The 25,737-nt window shown below is 44.7% G+C and overlaps 1 protein-coding gene across 1 annotated transcript in view; it reads right to left on the bottom strand.

The window, feature by feature from the left end:
• Positions 1-279: 279 nt before the first annotated feature.
• LOC139235069 (uncharacterized) overlaps positions 280-25,737 on the bottom strand; it is a 70,830-nt gene continuing 45,372 nt past the window's right edge. The window contains exons 4-9 of the mRNA XM_070866197.1: positions 21,203-22,659; positions 17,959-18,160; positions 17,140-17,298; positions 15,476-15,548; positions 6,249-6,396; positions 280-608 (exon numbers count right to left, since the gene is read on the bottom strand). Of these exons, the coding sequence (XP_070722298.1) occupies positions 389-608; positions 6,249-6,396; positions 15,476-15,548; positions 17,140-17,298; positions 17,959-18,160; positions 21,203-22,659 (2,259 nt within the window). The 3' untranslated portion in view covers positions 280-388. The remainder of the gene's footprint in view (positions 609-6,248; positions 6,397-15,475; positions 15,549-17,139; positions 17,299-17,958; positions 18,161-21,202; positions 22,660-25,737) is intronic.

Genomic DNA, 25,737 nt, shown 5'->3' with positions numbered 1-25,737 from the left:
ATTTAGGACCGAGATGAGGAGAAACTTTTTCACCCAGAGAATTGTGAACCTATGGAATTTTTTTTACCACAGAAAGTTGTTGAGTCCTGTTCGTTGGATATATTCAAAAGGGAGTTCGATGTGGCCGTTACGGCTAAAGCGATCATGGGGTATGGAGAGAAGGCAGGAGTGGGGTACTGAAGTTGCATGATCATATTGAATGGTGGTGCAAGCTCGAAGGGCCGAATGGCCTGCTCTTGCACCTATTTTCTATGTTTCAATGAGATGGATATGGACTGATTCTTATATTCAGTCGTTTATTATATACATTGAAAATTACTTCAAACAAGTTTATAAAAGAACAGAAGGGTTTAAGTACATACACAAATGCCTGAGAGAGTCACATTTGTCATTCTCCCAGTAGAGCCTGGTTTTCTCTATAAACAAATGTTTCAGCCTCCTCCACAGCTAAAAGTTCATTCAGTGAGCTCACACAGCAGTCATGCTCTCTCAGCATCTCCGGGTGTGCAGCAGACACATGCTCAATGCGTACAGAGCGGCGGACCGGGGTGAGGAACTTCAGATCTTGTCGCCCAACAGATCGGATTCTGCTCACAGCTTCTTTTCCTCTGCAAAGAAAATTGCATTTTGAAAACGTAACACCATTTTGCCCATTTAATTCCCAGCAATCCCCACCTACGTAAGACCTGGAGAGGAAGGAAAGCTCAGAATTCAGCATGCACGTTTAGATCATGGCAAAAAGAATGACCTCATAACTGAGCAACAAGTACAACATCCAGAATGGGATATGATGGAAGAGCATCAGGTTGGACCAATGGAAGAATACAAAAACTTGCATTTCTATAGCGCCTTTGACAACCTCAGGACATCCCAAATAGCTTCACAGCTAATTAATTACTTTTGAAGTGTAGGCATTGTTTACCATGGGGAAGTGCAGTCGCAGTTTGCACACAGCAAGACCCCACAAAGGACACTAAGATAAATGACCCCACAAAGATAAATGACCAGGCAATCTGTTTTAGTGATGTTAGTTGAGGGATAAATATTGGCTAGGATACAGGGAGAACTCCCCAGCACCTGTTCAAAATACTGTCATGGGATCATTTATGTCCATCTGAGGGTAGACCGGTTTAATGTCTGATCCAAAAAACAAAACCTTAAATAGTGCAGTACTGCCTCAGTATTTGATGTGTTTAAGTCTCTGGAGTGGGGCTTGAACAGATGATCTTCTAACTCAGAGGCGAGCATTCTACCAACTGAGCCAAAAGAAACACCAGTGTCAAAATGGCCAGCAGAGCCATCATTGATCAGGTTAAACTAGGACCAATACTTTTGTACAGAACTTTCCATTAAGAATAGTCAACAGTGTGTGAACAGGACCACAGAAAATATTCCCACATAAAACATTACTAAACAACAGACAGTATTAATGAAAGTAATGAGAAGCTGCCCGACACCCCGGTGCAACACAAAAAGCACACAGTTGAGGTTTGATTGCCCGATCTGTGCTCAGTTAACTTTTGTTAGGGCAGTAGCCTCAGCGCTGTGTGGCTGGGGAAGGAAGAAGCCACAGAGAGCTGAGGTTACTGCCCTGATCATGGACGCTTTGAAAGTGTGCATGTGAATGACAGTTGAGGAAGTTAAGAATCCAAATAGCAACCATGATCAGATTATATAGCTGTCTCGTTATCTCACTGACATATGGAACATACATCTGGGCCGCAACAGTTTGTGGCCAATCAACACTGGGTGTCTTTGGCAAATGGTGGCTCAGATAAATACTTGGAGTCTGTTGGTAAAACTATGCGAGGAACGGGCTACATCAGAAGGCACACCATACAATTTGCTTTCTCATAAACCATCAGTCTCTGATGACTGACAGGACCGGAACCAATGTCCTACGGGTAGTTTTTGCTAGTGCTGTTGGGGAGGAGTTAAACTAATATGGCAGGGGATGGGAACCTATGTGGGGAGACAAAGGGAAATAAAATGGAGGCAGAAGCTAAAGATAGAAAGGAGAATAGTAAAAGTGGAGGGCAGAGAAATCCATGGCAAAAAACAAAAAGGGCCACATTACAGCAAAATTCTAAAGGGGCAAAGTATGTTAAAAAGACAAGCCTGAAGGCTCTGTGTCTCAATGTGAGGAGTATTCGGAATAAACTGCGCAGATAGCAGTTAACGGATATGATGTAATTGGCATCACGGAGACATGTCTCCAGGGTGACCAAGGCTGGGAACTCAACATCCAGGGGTATTCAACATTTAGGAAGGATAGACAGAGAGGAAAAGGAGGCAGGGTGGCGTTGCTGGTTAAAGAGGAAATTAATGCAATAGTAAGGAGGGACATTAGCTTGGATGATGTAGAATCGGTATGGGTGGATCTGCGGAATACCCAAGGGCAGAAAACGCTAGTAGGAGTTGTGTACAGACCACCAAACAGTAGTAGTGAGATTGGGAACAGTATTAAACAAGAATTAAGTTTGCAATAAAGGTACAGCAGATATCATGGGTGAATTTAATCTACATATTGATTGGGCTAACCAAACTGGTAGCAATGCGGTGGATGAGGATTTTCTGGAGTGTATTAGGGATGGTTTTCTTGACCAATATGTCGAGGAACCAACTAGAAAACTGGCCATCCTAGACTGGGTGATGTGTAATGAGAAAGGACTAATTAGCAATCTTGTTGTGCGAGGTCCCTTGGGGAAGAGTGACCATAATATGGTAGAATTCTTTATTAAGATGGAGAGTGATAGTTAATTCAGAAACTAGGGTCCTGAACTTAAGGAAAGATAACTTCGACGGTATGAGGCATGAATTGGCTAGAGTAGACTGGCAAATGATACTTAAAGGGTTGACGGTGGATAGGCAATGGCAAACATTTAAAAATCACATGGATGAACTTCAACAATTGTACATCCCTGTCTGGAGTAAAAATAAAACGGGGAAGGTTGCTCAACCATGATTAACAAGGGAAATTAAGGATAGTGTTAAATCCAAGGGAGAGGCATATAGATTGGCCAGAAAAAGCAGCAAACCTGAGGACAGAGAAATTTAGAATGCAGCAGAGGAGGACTAAGGGTTTAATTAAGAGGGGGAAACTAGAGTACGAGAAGAAGCTTGCCAGGAACATAAAAACTGACTGCAAAAGCTTCTATAGATATGTGAAGAGAAAAAGATTAGTGATGACAAATTGTAGGTCCCTTGCAGTCGGATTCAGGTGAATTTATAATGGGGAACAAAGAAATGGCAGACCAATTGAACAAATACTTTGGTTCTGTCTTCACGAAGGAAGACACAAATAACCTTCCGGAGATACTAGGGGACTGAGATTCTAGTGAGGAGGAGGAACTGAAGGATATCCTTATTAGGCGGGAAATTGTGTTAGGGAAATTGATGGCATTGAAGGCTGTTAAATCCCGGGGCCTGATAGTCTGCATCCCAGAGTACTTAAGAAAGTGGCCCTAGAAATAGTGGATGCATTGGTGATCATTTTCCAACAGTCTGTCGACTCTGGATCAGTTCCTATGGACTGGAGGGTAGCTAATGTAACACCACTTTTTAAAAAATGAGGGAGAGAGAAAACGGGTAATTATAGACCAGTTAGTCTGACATCAGTAGTGGGGAAAATGTTGGAATCAATCATTAAGGATGAAATAGCAACGCATTTGGAAAGCAGTGACAGGATCGGTCCAAGTCAGCATGGATTTGTGAAAGGGAAATCATGCTTGACGAATCTTCTGGAGTTTTTTTAAGGATGTAACTAGCAGAGTGGACAAGGGAGAACCAGTGGATGTGGTGTATTTGGACTTTCAAAAGGCTTTTGACAAGGTCCCGCACAAGAGATTGTTGTGCAAAATCAAAGCACATGGTATTGGGGGTAATGTACTGTCGTGGATAGAGAACTGGTTGGCAGATAGGAGGCAGCGAGTCGGGATAAGCGGGTCCTTTTCAGAATTGCAGGCAGTGACTAGTGGAGTGCCACAGGGCTCAGTGCTGGGACCCCAGCTTTTTACAATATACATTAATGATTTAGATGAAGGAATTGAGTGTAATATCTCCAAGTTTGCAGATGACACTAAACTGGGTGGAGGTGTGACCTGTGAGGAGGACGCTAAGAGGCTGCAGGGTGACTTGGACAGGTGAGGTGAGTGGGTAAATGCATGGCAGATGCAGTATAATGTGGATAAATGTGAGGTTATCCACTTTGGGGGCAAAAACACAAAGGCAGATTATCTGAATGGTGGCAGATTAGGAAAACGGGAGGTGCAATGAGACCTGGGTGTCATGGTTCATCAGTCATTGAAAGTTGTCATGCAGGTACAGCAGGCGGTGAAGAAGGCAAATGGTATGTTGGCCTTCATAGCTAGAGGATTTGAGTATAGGAGCAGGGAGGTCTTACTGCAGTTGTACAGGGCCTTGGTGAGGCCTCACCTGGAATATTGTGTTCAGTTTTGGTCTCCTAATCTGAGGAAGGACGTTCTTGCTATTGAGGGAGTGCAGCGAAGGTTCACCAGATTGATTCCAGGGATGGCTGGACTGACATATGAGGAGAGACTGGATCAACTGGGCCTTTATACACTGGAGTTTAGAAGGATGAGAGGAGATCTCATAGAAACGTACAAGATTCTGACGGGATTGGACAAGTTAGATGCAGGAAGAATGTTCCCGATGTTGGGGAAGTCCAGAACCAGGGGACACAGTCTTAGGATAAGGGGTAGGCCATTTAGGACTGAGATGAGGAGAAACTTTTTCACTCAGAGTTGTTAACCTGTGGAATTCCCTGCCGCAGAGAGTTGTTGATGCCAGTTCATTGGATATATTCAAGAGGGAGTTAAGATATGGCCCTTACGGCTAAAGGGATCAAGGGATATGGAGAGAACGCGGGAAAGGGGTACTGAGGGAATGATCAGCCATGATCTTATTGAATGGTGGTGCAGGCTCGAAGGGCTGAATGGCCTACTCCTCCTCCTATTTTTCTATGTTTCTATCTTTCACACAGTCAGATGATGACATCGACGCAGAGAGAGCCCTGCAGGCATCCTGAGCAAGGTCCCCTTCAGATTGATGTAGCCTTCGAGGCCGACCAACAACCACTTGGGCCCATGGAGGATCCGAGAAAGCTTAACATAATCAACACTGGACGGCACTCCTTGCAAAACAGAGAAGGCTGGAAACGTCGCACACACACCATGCTCCCATTGGTGAAGTACGCAATTCAGAATCGTAGTGATCGGCAAACGGAGTTAGAGTATGGGCAGCAGAGTTTTGGATGAGCTCAAGTTTAGGGAGGGTGCAAGGCCGACCAGGAGAGCATTGGAATAGTCGCATCTGTAAGTAACAAAGGTACGGCTGAGAGTTTCAGCAACAGGAGTGGAGGCAGGGGCGGAGATGGGCGATGTTATGGGGATGGAAACAGGTTGTCTTGGTGATGGGAGCGAATGAAATGAAAGTAGAAAGAAAGCTGTAAACGCTGCAAATACATCGGTCACTCAGCATCTGAAACAGGTGTCAGCTTCCGATTGCCCCACTGTGCATTTTCATATAAACCGCCTGATACCGTCAGAATAGGCCTGGGGCCCGTGTAGCTGGGATGGAAATGTGAAGGGCAGCCAGAATCACAAAAGATCAAAGACAGCAACTGAATTCGAAAATCTGAATAGTGGCAAATACCATACAATATTCTATGAAGGAATCATACGATTCAAAAGGCTGCAAACCAGAGTGATGATAATTATGATTCCAGTTGAAGTTTTGAAGTCCCCCGGATACAGTGCAGCCTGATTATAATGCACCAATTCCTGTGCACCCAATGCATGAGGTTTACTCAATATTTGTTATAGCCAGACAGATCAGAGCAGCCGTGGGACTGGGAACCAAGGTCTCCATATTCCAGTCCTCCACACACATACTGCAGTGCCCACTATTGCTTCCTGGATCCTGATCTCATACCTGGGTGAGGTCCAGGTTCTGGTAATTTAGACATTTACTTCATCAATCCAACTAAATAGCAACACTCTATTCTAATCTTATCCTCTGCTTCCCTAGCCTTTGACAATTATTTCTAAAAAGACAGGATAACGTACAATGTTTCAAATCATGGGCAGGATCGACCTTGAGGCGTACCACCTGGACTAAACCAAATTTTAAAAGTAATTTTTGTACGTTATCTCTTGGGAGCAACTCCAACTGTTAAATTTCTTGCTTCTTTCTACACCCACTGGAAAAGACTGATTCAATTCCCTTACCTGAGCACTTGAGGTGTTGCGGTGACTCTGTATTTGACCACAGATGAACCGTGCCCACCCATTTTGTCACATAAAATCCTCATTGTCGTTGTAAGATGCGTGACTGCGTCAGACTCTCCGAAATAGTCAGTTGCATTATCTTCCTTTTCTGTCAGAGTACAAGAACAGGCAAAGTTGAGAAAAGACCAATAGAAGTCCATGCCTCTAGCATCCAAAATCTCCAGTCTATTTTTTGCCAATTTAAAATTTCTGCTTTGGCCTAACTTACACGAGTAATATTCAGGGCTCATAAGAACATAAGAAATAGGATTTGTGTCTCCCACCTTTCTTAAATAGGGACATTACATTTGCGGTTTTCCAATCTGTTGGGACCACTCCAAAATCCAGGGAACTCTGGGAGATTACAATCAATGAATCCACTATCTCTGCATTCATCTTTTAAGACCCTGGGATGCAGGCCATCAGGTCCACCTTTAGTCCCATTAGTTTGCCTGGTACTTTTTCTCTAGTGAGTGATTGTTTTAAGTTTCCCTCTCCCAATAGCCCCTCAATTATCAATTATTGGGATGCTTTTAGTGCCTTTTACCGTGAAGACCAATACAAAATATTTGTTCAAAGTCTCTGCCATTTCCGTTTCCCATTATTAATTCCCCAGTCTCACCCTCTAAGGGACCAACATTTACTTTAGCTACTCTCTTCCTTTTTATATACCTGTAGAAGGTCTTACTGTCTGCTTTTATATTTCATGCTAGTTTACTCTCAAACTATCTTCTCTCTATTATTTTTTTAGTTGTCCTTTGCTGGTTTCTAAAAATTTTCCAATCCTCTGGCCTTCCACTATTTCTGCAACATTGTATGCCTTCGCTTTCTTAGTTAGCCACAAATGGTTCATCCTTCTCAGAGTCTCACTGGAATATATCTTTGCTGAGAGTTATGAAATATCTCCTTAAATGTTTACCACTGTTCATCAACTGCCTTACCCTTTAATCTATTTTCCCAGTCCACTTTAGCCAACTCTATCCTCATAAACTTTGTAATTGTCTTTATTAAGTTCAGGACACTAGTTTGAGACGTAGCTTTCTCACCCTCAAACTGAATTTGAAATTCTACCATGCTATGATCACTCTTCCCAAGAGGATCCTTTACTATGAGATCAGTAATTAATCCAGTCTCATTACATATTACCAGATCTAAAACAGTCTACTCCCTGGTTGGTTCAACAACTTATTTTTCTAAGAAACCATCCCGAATGCACTATGAACTCTTCCTCGAGGCTGCCATTGCCAATTTGATTTGTCCAATCAAGAAAAAGATTAAAATCATCCATGACTATTGCCATACCTGTCTTACAAGCCTCCATTATTTCTTGATTTATATCTGTGCTACAGTGTAGCTACTGTTAGGGCCCTGTAAACTATAGCCAGTGACTCCTTTCCCTTATTATTTCTTATCACCACCCAAACTGATTCTACATCTTGATCTTCTGAGCCAATATCATTTCTCACGACTGCAATAATCTTATCCTTTATTAACAGAGCTACCCTACCTCCTTTTCCTTTCTGCCTATCCTTCTGAAATGGCAAATACTCCCGAATATTCAGTTCCCAGCCTTGTTCACCTTGCAACCATGTCTCTGTAGTGTCTATCAGATCGTACCCATTTATTTCTATTTGTGCCGTCAACTCATCTATCTTGTTACGAATGCTGTGTGCATTCAGGAAAAGCTTCTAATTTTGTCTTTTTACCATTTTCCCCTACTCTGACCCCACTTTCTGGTGCGCTCTTATGTTTATACGCTCTGTCCCTTCCTGTCACACTCTGATTATCATTACCCCTATTGCTACCCTGCACTATTGCCTTTTCCTTTCTTTTTGAATTTTTAAATTTACGCTCACCTGATCCCTCCCCCCCACTATTTAGTTTAAAGCCCTATCTACAGCCCTAGTTATTCGATTCACTAGAACACTGGCCCCAGCCTGGTTCAAGTGAAGCCCATCCCGAAGGAACAGCTCCCTCTTCTCCCAGTACTGGTGCCAGTGCCCCATGAATCAAAACCCATTTCTCCCACACCAATCTTTGAGCTACGCGTTCATCTCTCTGATCTTATTTACCCTATGCAAATTTGCTCGTGGCTCAGGTAGTAATCCAGAAATCATTAACTTTGTGATTCTGCTTTTTAATTTAGCCCCTAGCTGTTCATACTCTCTCAGCAGAACCTTTGTCCTACCTACATGGACCACAACAACTGGGTCTTTCCCCTCTCACTCCAAGGTCCTCTCCAGCCCAAAGGAGATGTCCTTAACCCATGCAGGCAACACAGCCTTCGGGACTCTCACTCTCGGCTGCAGAGAATTGTATCTATCCCCCCTAACTATACTGTCTCCTACCACTACAACATTTCTTCTTACTCCCCCAACTTGAATGGTCCCCTGTGGTCAGTTTGCTCATCTTCCCTGCAGTCCCTGCTCTTGGTCCACACATGGAGTAAGAACCTCGTACCCATTGGACAAGAGAAAGGGCAAAGGCTCCTCCATCACTATCACTCCATTCTCTCCATCAGTTAATATTTGATGTATCTGGATGAAAGTCCCCTAAACAACCTTCTTCCCACACTGCAAGCTCAATTTTCTAATGTTTCCTTACAGCTCATTGCCCTTGCATAGAAATGTTTTTCTCCTTCTCTAAACCCACTTCAATGTATGCAAGTCCTTTTCAGAGCATGATGACGAGAACAGGACACAATACTCCACGTGCGATCTCTGTCATGTAACTCACATTAGTGTATATAACTGTATCTTACCATGCTATACATGACTGTAACTGGATATGACCTGCAACAATAAGCATACTGTACCACCAGGGGTGCACTTGCAGGAGACACTCCATACCTGTCCCACTGAGGTATATAAAGAGAGGTCTCAGGCAAGTGCAGCACTGGAGAGCTGGAATTAAAGGTGCAGGTCCTGAGTGACCTTGACTTCAGCATGTGTCTCGTGTAAGTCAGTACATTAGAGTCAGGACTTAACAGTCTCCTCAGCACATCTCTAGACATGTACTGTAGCCATTAAACATTCCACTCAACTACAATATTTAAACAAGAGAAGTCATACGAGTTATACAGGAAGGGAAAGGACTGACCTTGGAACTAAAAAGGGGAGATGAACCTGTTTGAGAAACACTATCCTCGTTACTTAAAAATCAATAAACAACAGTTCATACACACAAATTTCCACCTTTGCTCTCCTGGTATTGGGGCAGAAATTCCGGCCTCCCCAGGGCCGTACTGAGTGTGTACGGACCCGGGAAGGCATCGCAAAAGCCGGTTGTCAGCGCGCAATGCGCATGCACCGAAAACCGGCTTTTCTGATCTGTCAAGCTCTGGCTTGACAGATCCTCCCATATCCCCACAGCCAGGACATTCGCGTGGGCAAGATTGCGGTATTTGCCCATCTCTTGCCCTGCGAATATCCTGAAAACTCTTGTGCCTAGTAAAAGCAGGCGCAGAGCCTACTTTGACCAGCGAAAGGATTTTAAAGCATACGAAAACATAGTAAAATAAAATTTTAAAAACACATTTTAATGTTTAAAAACCCTGCCCACTAAGCTAAGTTTATCTTAAACCATAATTAACATTTTCTTTTTAAATCTGAAAAAAAAAAATATTTTTTCTAAGACATTTATTAACTTTAATTTAAATTCATCTTAAATATGTGATGTATTTTTTCTATTTTTTTTTTGTGAGAGTGTTGGGGGGGGGGGGGGGGGCGACGGTGGATGGTGTTTCTCAATCATAATGAGAACTACTTATTGAGTTCACATTATTATGAATGAGGAAATAATGTACCTGGATTGGCTGCCAATGTCATGTGACTCCAGCTCCAGCATACGGACACACCGACGTGCACGCGCTGCGATGCACAGGGAGGAGGCGACCTCAGGACCGGGATCGCAGCAGGATAAGGTAGGTGCGCACCTTTACCATTTTCTGCTGAGCGCCTGTGGGATGCAGAGGACCGGTATTTCAGGGCCATAAACTCTTGCTGGGCACAGCCACCAGCGATCCCGGTCCCGAGGCCTCCTCTCCCTGCGCATCGCAGCGCATGCACGTCAGGACGCCTGTATGCTTGAGCTGGCGTCACATGGGCAGCCAATCCAGGTACAGTATTTTCTCATTCAGCTGGCACTAAGCCACTCTCCAGTACCTTGCACAAGCGCCCATTCTTCACACAGACTACACAATGAGTATCATACTATCCAACACGAGGGGAGGAGGAAGTGAAAAAGCCCAGCCTGATCCTGCCCTCACAGGACATCCACTTTTGAATAAAGGTCACCAACAGCAATCAGGAACAGGAGCACAGCTCGTCCCTGAGCCAGGGGTGGGGATAAACATAAAAAATAGGTGCAGGAGCAGGCCTTTCAAGCCTGCACCGCCATTGGCTGATCATGCAAATTCAGTACCCCGCCCCTGCCTTCTCTCCATCCCCCCTGATCCCTTTAGCCGCAAGGGCCACATCTAACTCCCTTTTGAATATGTCCAACGAACTGGACTCAACAACTTTCTGTGGCAGAGAATTCCATAGGTTCACAATTCTCTGGGTGAAAATGTTGCTCCTCATCTCGGTCCTATATGGCTTACCCCTTATCTTTAGACTGTGACCCCTGGTTCTGGACTTCCCCAACATCGGGAACATTCTTCCTGCATCTAACCTGCCCAGTCCCGTCAGATTTTACATGTTTCTATGAGATCCCCGCTCATTCTTCTAAATTTCAGTGAGTATAAGCCTAGCCGATACGGTCTTTCCTCATATGTCAGTCCTGCCAACCCGGGAATCAGTCTGGTGAACCTTCGCTGCACTCCCTCAATAGCAACCACGTCCTTTCTCAGATTAGGAGACCAAAACTGCAACCAATACTCAAGGTGTGGTCTCACCAAAGCCCTGTACAACTGGATGCTGGCTGCTCTCCTGCCACACCGCCAAGATGAACTAACTCAGCACCGATAGGGTGTCAAATCTGCAATCTTTCTGATCTGCAATGCTCAGCTACTCACTGCTGTAGAAGACTTTATTTAGCAAGAGCACAGTACCTGGAGCTATAAAACAGGATTTAATTATATTCCAATAAGCAAACACAAGATGATCATTAGCTGCCTCTTCTAACACATAAGGTTTGCTCCTTCCTGATGACTTGGCTGATCACAACAGCCAAAAACAAACTCCACATTCCTGATGTGTATCCATGTTACCACAGCAACTTTTTAAAATTAAATTTTAAAACAAATAATTTATAACAGTTTTTTTTTGGAAGAAGAAGGGACCCCATGCCAAAAACTGACGTTAATTCCTTCAGTTCAAGGAGTGCACTTATAAAAACATAATAGGAGCAGGAATCGGTCTGCTCCGCCATTCAATAAAATCATGGCTGATCTGATAATGGCCTCAGCTCCACATTCCTGCCCGCTCCCCATAACCCTTCGCTCCCTTATCACTCAAAAATCTGTCTATCTCAGCCTTAAATATATTCAATGACCACAGCTCTCTGGGGCAGAGCATTTCATAGATTTAGATGAGAGAAGAAATTTCTCCTCATCTCAGTTTTAAATGGACGGCCCCTTATTCTAAGACTATGTCCCCTAGTTTTAGTTTCCCCTATGAGTGGAAATATCCTCTCTGCATCCACCTTGTTAAATCCCCTCATTATCTTATATATTTCAATAAAATCACCTCTCATTCTTCTGAACTCCAATGTGTATAGGCTCAACCTATCTTCCTAAGTCAACCCCCTCATCTCCGGAATCAACCCAGTGAACCTTCTCTGAATAGCCTCCAATGCAAGTATATCTTTCCTTAAATACGGAGACTAAAGCTGTACGCAGTACTCCAGGTGTGGCCTCACCAATACCCTGTAGAGTTGTAGCAAGATTTCTCTGCTTTTATACTCTATTGCAAGGGGAATAAAGGCCAACATTCCATTTGCCTTCCTGATTACTTGCTGTACCTGCATACTAACTTTTTGTGTTTCATGCACAAGGACCCCCAGGTCTCTGTACTGCAGCACTTTGCAATTTTTCTTCATTTCAATTATAATTTGCTTTTCTATTATTTCTGTCAAAGTGGATAACCTCACATTTTCCCACATTATACTCCATCTGCCAAATTTTTGCCCACTCACTTAGCCTGTCTATATCCCTTTGCAGCTTTTTTGTGTCCTCCTCACAATTTGCTTTTCCACCCATCTTTGTATCTTTGTATCATCAGCAAATTTGGCTACATTACACTCGGTCCCTTCATCCAAGTCATTAATATAGATTGTAAATAGTTGAGCCCCAACAACGATCCCTGCGGCACCCCACTAGTCAGTTTGCCAACCGGAAAATGACCCATTTATCCAGACGATGTTTTCCGTTAGTTAGCCAATCCTCTATCCATGCTAATATATTACCCCCAACCCGGTAAACTTTTATCTTGTGCAGTAACCTTTTATGTGGCACCTTATCGAATGCCTTCTGGAAATCCAAAACACCACATCCACTGGTTCCCCCTTATCCACCCTGCTCGTTACATCCTCAAAGAACTCCAGCAAATTTGTCAAACATGATGATTTCCCTTTCATGAAACCATGCTGACTCTGCTTGATTAAATCATGCTTTTCCAAATGTCCCGCTACTGCTTCCTTAATAATGGAATGCAGCATTTTCCCAACGACAGATGTAAGGCTAACTGGTCTAGTTTCCTGCTTTTTGTCTGCCTCCTTTTTTAAAATAGGGGCATTGCATTTGCAGTTTTCTAATCTGCTGGGACCACCCCAGAATCCAGGGAATTTTGGTAATTACAACCAATGCATCCACTATCTCTGCAGCCACTTCTCTTGTCCACCTTTAGTCCCATTATTTTATCAAGTACTACTTCATTAGTGATAGTGATTGTATCAAGTTCCTCCCTACTTATAGCACCTTGATTATCGGGATGTTTTTAGTGTCTTCTACCGTGAAGACCGATACAAAATATTTGTTCAACGTCTCTGCCATTTCCCTGTTCTCCATTATTAATTCCCCAGTCTCATCCTCCAGGGGACCAACATTTACTTTAGCCACTCTTTTCCATTTTATGTACAAGTAGAAACTCTTACTATCTGTTTTTGCATTCCGTGCTAGTTTACTTTCGTAATCTATCTTCCCCCTCTATCATTTTTTTTTTTTTTAATCTTCTCTGCTGTCTTTTAAAAATTTCCCAATCCTCTAGCCTCCCACTAGTCTTGGCCATATTGTATGCCTTTGTTTTCAATTTGATACCATACCTTATTTCCTTAGTAAGTGAAAGGATGCAAAATTCACAAGAACCCCCACCCACCCCACCCAACGTGTTTGGGCTCATTCGAAAGGAAATTTAATTTGGGACTATCTACCGGAAAGTTTGGAACTCTAAAGTGCTTATGGAAGAAACTATGAACTTTCATCGAATTGTGGACTTTTAAAAGACAAATTCAAGGCTGTGGGCGGGCTTAAAGAACTAACAGGAGACAACTTGATTATTGAGGCTGTCTGGGTGTTGGGACTAACGTAACTTTTCTGGAGAAATGGGTATTCGAGAATCGTTCTTCACAAGAGACATTAACATTACAACAAATAACCCAGAGATAGCCAACCATCAACCTGAATCTGGAAAACCGTTTCAGCATATACATCACAAAGAGGCCCAATCCAGCCTGTATGCGAAAAACTAAGCACAAAAGGACATTGCGATTACCAAGCTAATATTTCCATCAGCAAACATTTTTCGAACATCAACCGACCCAAAACATATTAACTTTTAACGAGCCTGCCAAAATATTACAAAGGAGAGTCAAGCCCGCCAAATTTAAACAAAGAATTCTGAACTGATTTGGCGCCAAGATTAGAACAACTCAAACCGAATAACTGGTCACGTTTTAACAGAGGGTATGCCATATTGCTCGCGCTATACTACGACTATGCCATCAAGACAGGGAGAGAAACCAACGCGACAGTTGTAAACTAACTTCTCCAGCCTCGAAGTCCTGAAGGAAGAAAGACCACCACCATCGCGGCAGCAACCGACCACAGCCAACGTGGTCCCAACGAAAAACCACCGCGATCGACCAAACTCGAAACAAAACTCCAACGGGAAGAAACCGAAGAATCGAAAAGTTTCCACTCTACAATCTAAGGCCTGACTACCAACAGGTGAAAACATTATCTAAAGAGACTTTGAACCTATTTCTAACGAAGAAAACAGGGTACTTACCCCATAGATCCAAAACGCGCCTTACCGCATCAGCGGACTCAACCCAACTGAAGATTGTGCATTAAGAAGTCTTCTCCGACGTTCGGGGTACGGCAAGCAGAACCTACAGAATCCAACAAACCCCAAAATCGCGAACTACCGCAAACTGGCCATAAACGATTGGTAAGCATAGTCCCTGCCTGCCCTAGCGAGAATTAGGTATTGGGAGGTGGGAGGTGTAATTTTTACTGTAACCCCCTTTGAATGTGTAATGTATTGTTCTTTATTAGAGTGATTGTAAGTTTGACATTGACTTTATTAAAGACAAGAAAATACAAAGTTCTTTTGCACCAAACCAGTTGTCCTTTGCACTTTGTCATATCCCCCAAATAAACCCAGAGTCTAGAACCCAAGGGAGTGGGAGCGATTCGAACTGCTCAAGTAGGTCAGAGGTGAACCTGACCCCCGGGACCACCCCCTTACAGTAAGCCACGGATGGTTATCCCTTCTCTTAGTCTTTCCTTCTCATTGGGATATATTTTTGTTGCGAGTTATGAAGTATCTCCTTAAATGTCTGCCACTGCTCATCAACCGTCCCATTCTGTAGTCTATTTTTCCAGTCCACTTTAGCCAACTCTGCCCTCATACCTTTGTAGTCTCTTTTATTTAAGCTTAGGACACTGGTTTGAGAACCAACTTTCTCACCCTCCAACTGAATTTGAAATTCAACCCTATTATAGTCACTCATTCCTAGAGGATCTTTTACTACGAGATAATTTATTAATCCTGCCTCATTACACAGTACTAGATCCAAGATAGCCTGCTCCCTGGTTGGTTCCGCAACATACTGTTCAAGGAAGCTATCCCGGATACATTCTATGAACTACTTCTCAAGGCTACCCCGGCCAATTTGCTTTATCCATTCAATATGAAGGTTAAAATCACCCATGATCAGTTACCTCAGGTTTATTGCTATGAACTTACCTGTGCAGGCTGTTTGAGAGTTTGCGTTCCTCATGATAGTTTCAACAAGTGCAGATCGCAGCTCTTCGACAGGCTGAAACAAAGGAAGCCAGAGTTATTGTATTGTAACGAACAGGACAAGGAGGGTTGTGCATTGACAATGTAACAGGGCAATGTGGATTGGCAACAGTGCAATTGTGCTTGAGCATTTTGCTCTCAGCCTATTCTACAGAACATGCAAGGATAGATTGAGTCGCTACCAATGCACGCACGCATCAGGAAATAGATTTTGATTTGTGCTCGCGAGACTCATCACAAACAAGGACTTTGAAAATCTGCCCCTTAATATTGTCACCAAGTACAAAAACAATGCAATACTTCGTGAAATTATGAGCTGGACAAATGGTGTGCATGCGTGTGTAAATGTTAACGGGCTGCAGTTCTGTCACGCAGCATTTAAAACAAAAAATGCTGGAAACACTCAGCAACAATGTGCCCTGTAATTTTGTTTGGCACCTTTAAGGGGTTACGCAGACCATTCAAAATACAACGCATGCTCAGTTTCTCATCGACAAGCCGGCTGAGAGAGGCCCCTGGAGCGCTGTACGACCACACAGCTTATAGGGGACATTGCTCAGCAGGTCAGGCAGCATCGTGGAGAGAGAAACAGAGTTATTGTTTCAGGCCGATGACCTTTCTGCAGAACTGTTAACTCGGTTTCTCTCTCCACAGCTGCTGCCTGATCTGCTGAATATTTCTAGCATTGAGTTTTTATTTCAGATTTCCAGCATCCGCAGTATGTTGCTTTAGTATTAAACACAGCTTGCAAATTTACAATAAGAATTTCAGTGAAATTCTTGCCTGGCCTTAAACAAAACTCCGCCACACAGAGTGAGAACAGACCAGCAAGACAGAAGATATAGTTAAATGAACATTTCCACTTTTCTCTTCTCTCCTCTCCCCATATCCCCTCCCCTTCCCACCCCATATGCATACACGCATGCATTTCCCAGCAGGGGTTGCTGTAGTCATCAGAAGCAGGAACCCTGGTTTCTTTCTGCACTTTCCATGTGCCTCCCTAGACACCCCTTAACGCAGGGATACTGAGGCCAATTCTAAAGTCCATACCACCATCCCAGCTGAGATTGGCTGCCCTAGTGTCTGGATTAAACACGAGACCTTAAAATCTGTACGGTTCAGTACTACACCATGTCTAGGTTTCATAGCATTAACATACGGCTGACTTTGGTTTATACAGGAGTTCTAGATATAAATATAATCCTGATTTCTGTAGAATGGGGGTGAATGGACCATCAGACGAATGTTCTGTGCATTACAGGAGGAATCAACCTCAACTCGAACTAAATGCAGCCGGTTGATCCAAATAATTAATATGGTGTTTGCTGCTTCAAGTGAACACCTCCCTTCTTCATCCAGCAATCCACCTTTTGTATTAAACTTTCCATTTCACAAAAAAGTGGCATCCAAACTGGCCTGGGCCCAGGCTCAAACTGCACATGAATGGGTCAGTGGTGCTCACCACATATTAACTGAACTTTTGTCACCATTCTTTCAAATGGCCCTTCATATAAACTGAAGAACAGGTATTTCTAAGTGTATAGGTGAAGGACAAATAGTAAACTGTAGAGCTTGGTACTCGGAACTTTATAACTTGGTATCCTTACCTCTGCACCATTGTGAACAGCCTGCTCAAACAGGGCAACGACAGCATCCATTGTGCCAGCTGATTCCAGCAGACGGGCTCGGCAGATCCAGTACTTAGCAAACTTGTTACCCTCCGGAACATTTTGCAGTGCTGCAGACACCTGCTCGGAAGGGAGACCCTGACGGGAGAGAGAGCAAACTGTGAACTTTCCAGTTAGACACAGTGACAGATAGACATGAACAACAATCCAACAGACCCACCACCAGTGGAGAACAAGGAGTAGAATGTCTACCATTCAAAAGGAACATTATCCATCCGAAAAACCATGCTGAGGAGTTCCAGTCAACTTACAGCTGCTGAATACACCAGTGTTTAAACATAGAGAACACTGGGTTTAATCGGTCAAAGGATATTGGGCAAGTTTAAGGGCACCTGCACAGTTGGACGGTTTTGATTTAAGGAGTGAACTAGTTTATAAAAGTAAAGCAAAATTGAGCAACAGTTTCTGCTTCCTGGAGCACCGAGACAACAGCTCAGACACAAATGTTCTGAAGCTATTCGAGCCGCAACATTAGGGGGAATAGCAGACCCTGTACACATTCTGCAGCTACTGCCTGCTGGGAAGGGAATGGCAAAGTAATTGCTCCCCTCACCTGTTGTCATAGCTGACGTACAAGATGTCCCCCTTGCCCCGCAACTTTTAATATGAGATAAATTTCTATTTTAACACATTGTATAACACAGTACACCTCTAGCACTCATCCTGTTACTAGAGAGTGACAATGAGAGCTTTGAGTATGGAATAACACCAATGACTTTCCCTGTGGAACTTCCATACCTTCTCCTGTAACTTCATGCAGTCATCCAACATGTGGTTCACCTGATCGGCCAGGCTGTTCTGTTCTTCCTCCTCAATCGCCTCCCAGAAAGAATGCTCCAAATTCTTTTTAACAGACTTTACTGCGGATTTTAAAGGGGTTGGCATGGGGGGACGTTTGTAGGTTTTCCCTCTGGAAGCCAACCACTCATTAAGCTGCTTCCTAAGGCAAAATAGGAATAGTACATTACAGAAAATAAAGCCAAAACACTGGAAACGTTAAGAAGAAAGCAGCGTGCAGGATGAAGTTGTAGAAGTGTTGTGATAGGTTGTAGCTTTATTAAATACAAGTACAAGCTGCAACTAAAACACAACTAGCTGTCTCGAGGAAAGCAAATATCCCACCACCCCAGTACAAAGTAGACCTGTGCATCAAGATCCAAACAGTTTGGGCTGTATTCATTTTAAATATCAATGTCAGAATAAAAACAAAATGCTGGACTTTCTGTGGTGCAGGCAGTTAGAAATTGGCAGAATCTTAAAAATATTTCATTATCGCAGCTACACTTCCTCCCCCTTTCCAAAGATGTGAATCTGGTCATTTGCATCACCTCTACGAGATCTGAAACAGTAAATTCAGAAGGACAAAGAGGACAGTTGGTGAGACAGGCCATTGAATTTATGCATGTATTTTATAAACTACCTCCAGAAACCTCTAAGCATAGCAGGTATATATCAGTTTCTATTATATTGCCTTGCAGTATTTACTTAAAGTTTTGCATATTATACATCACCTTCACAACTGGAGCCAATTCTGGGATAAACACTTTGTCTGTGCCAAGGCTCAACTTGTCTGGTCACAGAAACTTAACAGAGCAGCAGCAGGGCTCAACACCCACTTGAACAAACCTCGACTTGCTTGAACATTTTCAATGCCAAAGTACCCAGTGCATCTAGTCTTCGAGAATTTAACCAGGTACAGAACTTCAAGACAACTCCATCTGCAAGAGTGACCTGGGCTATAAACAAAGAGATCAGCCCAGGCCACTCGCATGCATCTCCTACAAGAGCAATGCAGATTCAGACCTGGGGCAGCTTCTTCGGACAAGGGAAGAACAGCACAGAAGCGACTCGTGATTTAAAAAAATGCCGATACAGTACTCAAAACAATGCTTTTTTTTTACAAAGTTATAAATTATTTTCAACCTTAAAACAATGTACAGTATTGATGAGATTAAAAAACACACAACTAAACAGTTAATTTGAAATAGAAGTGGTGCATTTGTTTCCTTCTAAATGTGGATATTTTAGTGTTATCAAACTTTAGAGCGATGTTACTAACAGAAAAGTGGAACATTTTCACCCATTTTGGCCCTATGTTAATAGCAAGCACCCTCCGATTACATCGAGAGAGTTAGGTACAGGGTGAAACCCTATATACTTTGCCTCATCTATGAACTGAACACCAATCTCAGAATAACACCACAAAGCACGGTGCCATCATCACCATGCCCGCATTATATACAAGTGTGCACTGAATTGCGGTATAAACCCAAATCCTGCAGGAACTTGTTTGACTGTCCAGTCTGACATTCATAAAAGGAATAAAGATTCAGAGGACAAGAGTTGCATTTATCAGTGGACAAACCCACCCCAGGAGTTTCAGACAACGAGATATTCCTCTGTCCCACAGTCCAAGTGATTGAGAACATCTTTCAAACTGTGTAACAGACACACCAATTATTAAATGGAGGATACAAATTTAAGCACAGATATTCTCCTGCATTTTAGGTGGACAGAAAGCTCCTTTCACACAAGCAGATTCTTTGAAATAAAACATTCTAATACAAAAAACAAATCTGTCATTAGAAAAATGCTGGAGTCCATTATTAAGCAGTAGCAGGACATTTGGAAAAGCATGATTCAATCAAGCAGAGTCAGCATGGTTTTATGAAAGGGAAATCATATTTGACAAATTTGCTAGAGTTCTTTGAGGATGTAATGAGCAGGGTGGATAAGGGGGAACCAGTGGATGTGGTGTATTTGGATTTCCAGAAGACATTCGATAAGGTGCCACATAAAAGGTTACTGCACAAGATAAAAGCTCACGGGGTTGGGGTAATATATTAGCATGGAGAGAGGATTGGCTAACTAACAGAAAACAGAGAGTCGGGATAAATGGGTAATTTCCGGTTGGCAAACAATGACTAGTGGGCTGTAGGGATCGGTGCTAGGTCCTCAACTATTTATAATAGTTACATTAGTTGGATGAAGGGAAAATGTAATGTTGCCAAGTTTGCTGATGATACAAATATGGGTGGGAAAGCAAATTGTGAGGGGTCACAAAAAATCTGCCAAGGGATATAGACAAGTTAAGTGAGTGGGCAAAAATTTGGCAGATGGAGTATAATGTGTGAAAATGTGAGGTTATCCACTTTGGCAGAAAAAAAAAATTGAAAAGCAAATTATAATTTAAATGGAGAAAAATTGCAAAGTGCTGCAGTACAGATGGACCTGGGGAGTCGTTGTGCATGAAACACAAAAAGTTAGTATGCAGGTACAGCAAGTAATCAGGAAGGCAAATGGAATGTTAGCCTTTATTGCAAGGGGGATAGAGTATAAAAGCAAATAAGTCCTGCTACAACTGTTCAGGGTATTGGTGAGGCCACACCTGGAGTAGTGTGTAGCGTTTTGGTCTCCATATTTAAGGAAGGATATACTTGCATTGGAGACTGTTCAGAGAAGGTTCACTAGGTTGATTCCAGAGATGAGGGGGTTGACTTATGAGGATAGGTTGAGCCTATACACATTGGAGTTCAGAAGAATGAGTGGTGATCTTCTTGAAATTTATGATAATGAGTAGGCGCGACAAGGTGGATGCAGAGAGGATATTTCCATTCATAGGGGAAATTAAAACTAGGGGACAGTCTTAGAATAAGGGGACGCCCATTTAATACTGAAATGAGGAGGAATTTCTTCTCTCAGAGGGTTGTAAATCTATGGAATTTTCTGCCCCAGAGAGCTGTGGAGGCTGGGTCATTGAATATATTTAAGACGGAGATACAGATTTTTGAGCGATAAGGGAGTAAAGGGTTATGGGGAGCAGGCAGGGAAGTGGAGCAGAGTCCACAATCAGACAGCCATGATCTCACTGAATGGCGGAGCAGGCTCAAGGGGACAAATGGCCTACTCCTGTTCCCATTTCTTATGTCCAAGTTAAAACAGTCAAACTATTCTAATGCAGTTAAAAACTAAATTCGGTTACCTCCTTTCATCTTTTCCCTTCAATGTCTTGGTCACAGAGCTGTGATCTCCCAGATGTTGAGCATTGCTCTTTGCTGATGCAGTAGATTTGCTTCCACTCTGTATTATTCTTTTACTTTCCTTGATCTTTCTTGCAGAAGATCCCAAAGCTGGATGCATTCTTTGAGCAGATCTTGTAAAAGGTTTCCATATTGACATTGGCCTACTTCCAGTGGAAGTAGTTCCATTTTGGATGCTAGCACTCTGCGGATGTAGCCCAGCACCAGGGTTGCTTTTGGCACTTGCCAGCTGTTTTGTTGACTTGCTCAGTCTCCTGTAGCCATAGTTCTTAACCGACTCTGTTTTTGTGGACTGTTTTGGAACCATCACTCTGCCTGCAGTGTTAGCTGCACCCGGGGCTTCCCAGACCGTGCCTGCAGCGTTAGCTGCACCAGGGGCTGCCCTGACCGTGCCTGCAGCTTTAGCTGCACCCGGGGCTGCCCTGACCGTGCCTGCAGCTTTAGCTGCACCAGGGGCTGCCCTGACCGTGCCTGCAGCTTTAGCTGCACCCGGGGCTGCCCTGACCGTGCCTGCAGCTTTAGCTGCACCCGGGGCTGCCCTGACCGTGCCTGCAGCTTTAGCTGCACCCGGGGCTGCCCTGACCGTGCCTGCAGCTTTAGCTGCACCAGGGGCTGCCCTGACCGTGCCTGCAGCTTTAGCTGCACCAGGGGCTGCCCTGAACGTGCCTGCAGCTTTAGCTGCACCAGGGGCTGCCCTGAACGTGCCTGCAGCTTTAGCTGCACCAGGGGCTGCCCTGAACGTGCCTGCAGCTTTAGCTGCACCAGGGGCTGCCCTGAACGTGCCTGCAGCTTTAGCTGCACCAGGGGCTGCCCTGAACGTGCCTGCAGCTTTAGCTGCACCAGGGGCTGCCCTGAACGCGCCTGCAGCTTTAGCTGCACCAGGGGCTGCTGTGGCTGTTCTGTGTATACCAATAGCCCATATCCGATTATCTGAGCCAGTGTCCTTTGATGTGCCAACTTGTGTTATAGTTGCCTGTTCTGTAAAGGGTTTAATTAAAGCTGTACTGACAGAGTGTCCAGCATTTGGAGCTGTGCCCACCATGCGCTGGTTCTCCTTTTCTTGATCACCTAATCTATGGAGATTATTAGCATATGCTGATGTTGCAGGTTTTATATCCCCTTCATATTGTCCAAATTGAGCTGTCTGACCAGTAATGGATTCATTTTCTGTTGTATTTGACTCCACTGGGAATAAAGCTTTGATCCGAATGTCAGCAACCCTTGTTTGGGGAAATGTGGGAACAGTTTTAGCGAGAGTTTTCTTAGTTTCTGTGGTTTTTGTGTTGGGTTGAGCTCGGGACCGAGCAGCCACTGATTTGACATGGTTAGTTGGTGCTGGTTTCTTTGTGTCCTTGAGTCTAGGTGCTTTTGTAGGACCACCACCTTTAAGCTCTCCTCCCTGAAACAAACAAAACATTAGAAAAAGCTTGTGCAGTATTGAAAGTTGAGTTAGTGAATAAATCAAAGGAGTTTTCATTGTCCAAACCCTTGTACAGAGCGATCAATAACTGGAGGTGGTTAACCCTAAATACAAACACATTACCAAGAATAGGAAATAGGAAAATACACTTCAATCTTTTGTCCTCTCTCTATCACCCCCCCCAAATCTTCTTTCCTTTCCAAGGACCTTGAACACATCACCACCTCTCACCTGTGCCCATAACTTTGTTTCAATCCCGCTCCAGAGTCTTCAGCCCCTTTCCCTTCCTCCGCACCATCACTTTCAGAATCTCCAAAGAGCTATCTTTGGAGCCTCTTCCTCATCACCTGTATGCAGTGCCTTCAGTGACATCACCGCAAATACGGGGCCAGCTGTCACATGTACACCAACAGCATCCAGCTCGACTTTGACCCCACGACTAGCTCTGCTACAGACTGCTTGTCTGACATCCAGTCTTACATGCATGTGACCATTTTCACCGGCCCATCATCAGGAAGACAGAAGCCATTTTCTTCGACCCGCAGAAAGAACTCTCTTCACTTGCCAGACGCCTTTGTATTCTTAGCTACTGTCTATGGTTCAACCAGACAGGTCACAACTTCTGCATCCTTTTTGACCTCAACCCTGTATCCACCCCTCAGAATCCCTCAAATGCCTGTGTCACCTTCAGTCTCCACTACTCCAAATCCTCGGTTTGCTAGCCTCTCTTGTTGCAGTCTCAATAAAGGCCTAACTTCTGTAAAAATTCAACAGTATGCACGAAGTCCCGCAGTAAGCCCAGCTCGCTCAACACAATGCGCTCACTAAGCCACAGTAAGCACAGCTCCCCCCTCACCGAACTACAGTAATCCCAGCTCCCCCTCACTGAACTACAGTAATCCCAGCTCACCCTCACTGAACTACAGTAATCCCAGCTCACCCTCACTGAACTACAGTAATTCCAGCTCCCCCCTCATTGAACTACAGTAATCCCAGCTCCCCCTCATTGAACTACAGTAATCCCAGCTCATCCTCTCACTGAACGACAGTAAGCCCAGCTCACCCCCTCATTAAACCAAAGTAAGCTTAGCTTACCCCACCCCCTCGAAACGACAGCAAGGCCAGCTCACCCATCATTCTACCCTATCTAAACTACGTTGCTTCTCAACCAGGAGCTTCAAATCCCTCTATAACCAAGCCACACCTGATCTCGGAAACCTCCTCCATAAGAAATAGGAGGAGGAGTAGGCTCCTCGAGCCTGCTTCACCATTTAATAAGATCATTGCTGATCTGATCGTGGACTCAGTTCCACTTCCCTGCCCGCTCCCCATAACCCTTATCGCTCAAAAATCTGTCTATCTCCGCCTTAAATATATTCAATGACCCAGCCTCCATAGCTCTCTGGGGCAGAGAATTCCACAGATTTACAACCCTCCGAAGAAATTCCTCCTCATCTCAGTTTTAAATGGGCGGCCCCTTATTCTGAGACTATGTCCCCTAAGTTTTATAATCCTCTATGAGTGGAAATATCCTCTCTGCATCCACTCTGTCAAGCCCACTCATTATCTTATATGTTTCAATAAAATCACATCTCATTCTTCTGAACTCCAATGAGTATAGGCCCAACCTACTCAACCTATCTTCATAATTCAACCCCCTCATCCCCGGAATCAACCGAGTGAACCTTCTCTTAACAGCCTCCAATGCATATATATCTCCTTCCTTAAATACGGAGACCAAAACTGTACACAGTACTCCAGGTGTGGCCTTACCAATACCCTGTACAGTTGCAGCAGGACTTCTCTGCTTTTATAGAAACATAGAAAATAGGTGCAGGAGTAGGCCATTCGGCCTGTCGAGCCTGCACCGCCATTCAACAAGATCATGGCTGATCACCCACCCCAGAACCCCCCCAGCTGCAAGGACCACATCCAACTCCCTCCCGAACACATCCAATGAACTGGCATAACAACTCTCCGTGGCAGGGAACCCCACAGGCCAACAACACCCCGAGTGAAGAGGTCTCTCCCAATCCCAGCCCCAAACAGCCCACCCCCCCCCCCCCCCTTGGCTCCGGACCCACCCAACACCGGGAACACTCCCCCCCCCCGCACCCAACCCGCCCCGTCCCGTCAGAATCCTTCAAATGTCGAACATACCCAGATGTTGAGCCCCCAGCCCCCCCGGAGCCACGCCCCCGCGACGCCAACCGCATCACATCCACCAACCGCCATCTGCGCAGTCAACCCTTCCACCCCACTCTGAACACTCCCCGCACCGAGGCACAGAGTCCCCAGGCCCGCCCCTCCAACACACTTCGCCCCCCCCCCCCCCAGACCTCCGCTGCAATGTGGCCCCTCCTGTCCCCCGCCCTGGGTTTCTCCGCCCCCCCACCTCCATCACTCTCCCCTCCATCCCCCGCCTCCCCTCAACTTCCCTCTGCCTCCCCGCAGAGGCTCCCATCTTGGGGGCGGTAACCTTCTGGGGCAGGGAATTTTAGCCCCCAGCGTGGAAGTCCTGCTCCCACCGCAGAATTGGCCTTACCACCCCTCAATGGAAGCGGAGTGCAATTTCCCACACTCCACTTCCTTTGGGTGCAGCTACCGGGGCACGGCTGGATGCTCCTGTGACAGTGGGAACTGGTGCTCTCCACTCTCTGTCCTGTGACAGTGGGAACTGGTGCTCTCCACTCTCTGTCCTGTGACAGTGGGAACTGGTGCTCTCCACTCTCTGTCCTGTGACAGTGGGAACTGGTGCTCTCCACTCTCTGTCCTGTGACAGTGGGAACTGGTGCTCTCCACTCTCTGTCCTGTGACAGTGGGAACTGGTGCTCTCCACTCTCTGTCCTGTGACAGTGGGAACTGGTGCTCTCCACTCTCTGTCCTGTGACAGTGGGAACTGGTGCTCTCCACTCTCTGTCCTGTGACAGTGGGAACTGGTGCTCTCCACTCTCCCGTCCTGTGACAGTTGGAACTGGTGCTCTCCACTCTCCCGTCCTGTGACACTGGGAACTGGTGCTCTCCACTCTCCCGTCCTGTGACAGTTGGAACTGTCTA

Source organism: Pristiophorus japonicus, chromosome 22 (genome assembly GCF_044704955.1).
Source record: "Pristiophorus japonicus isolate sPriJap1 chromosome 22, sPriJap1.hap1, whole genome shotgun sequence".
In the NCBI taxonomy this organism is placed as follows: domain Eukaryota; kingdom Metazoa; phylum Chordata; class Chondrichthyes; family Pristiophoridae; genus Pristiophorus; species Pristiophorus japonicus.
The sequence above is the reverse complement of the archived record's forward strand: the minus strand, read 5'-3'. Positions and strand labels throughout refer to the sequence as shown.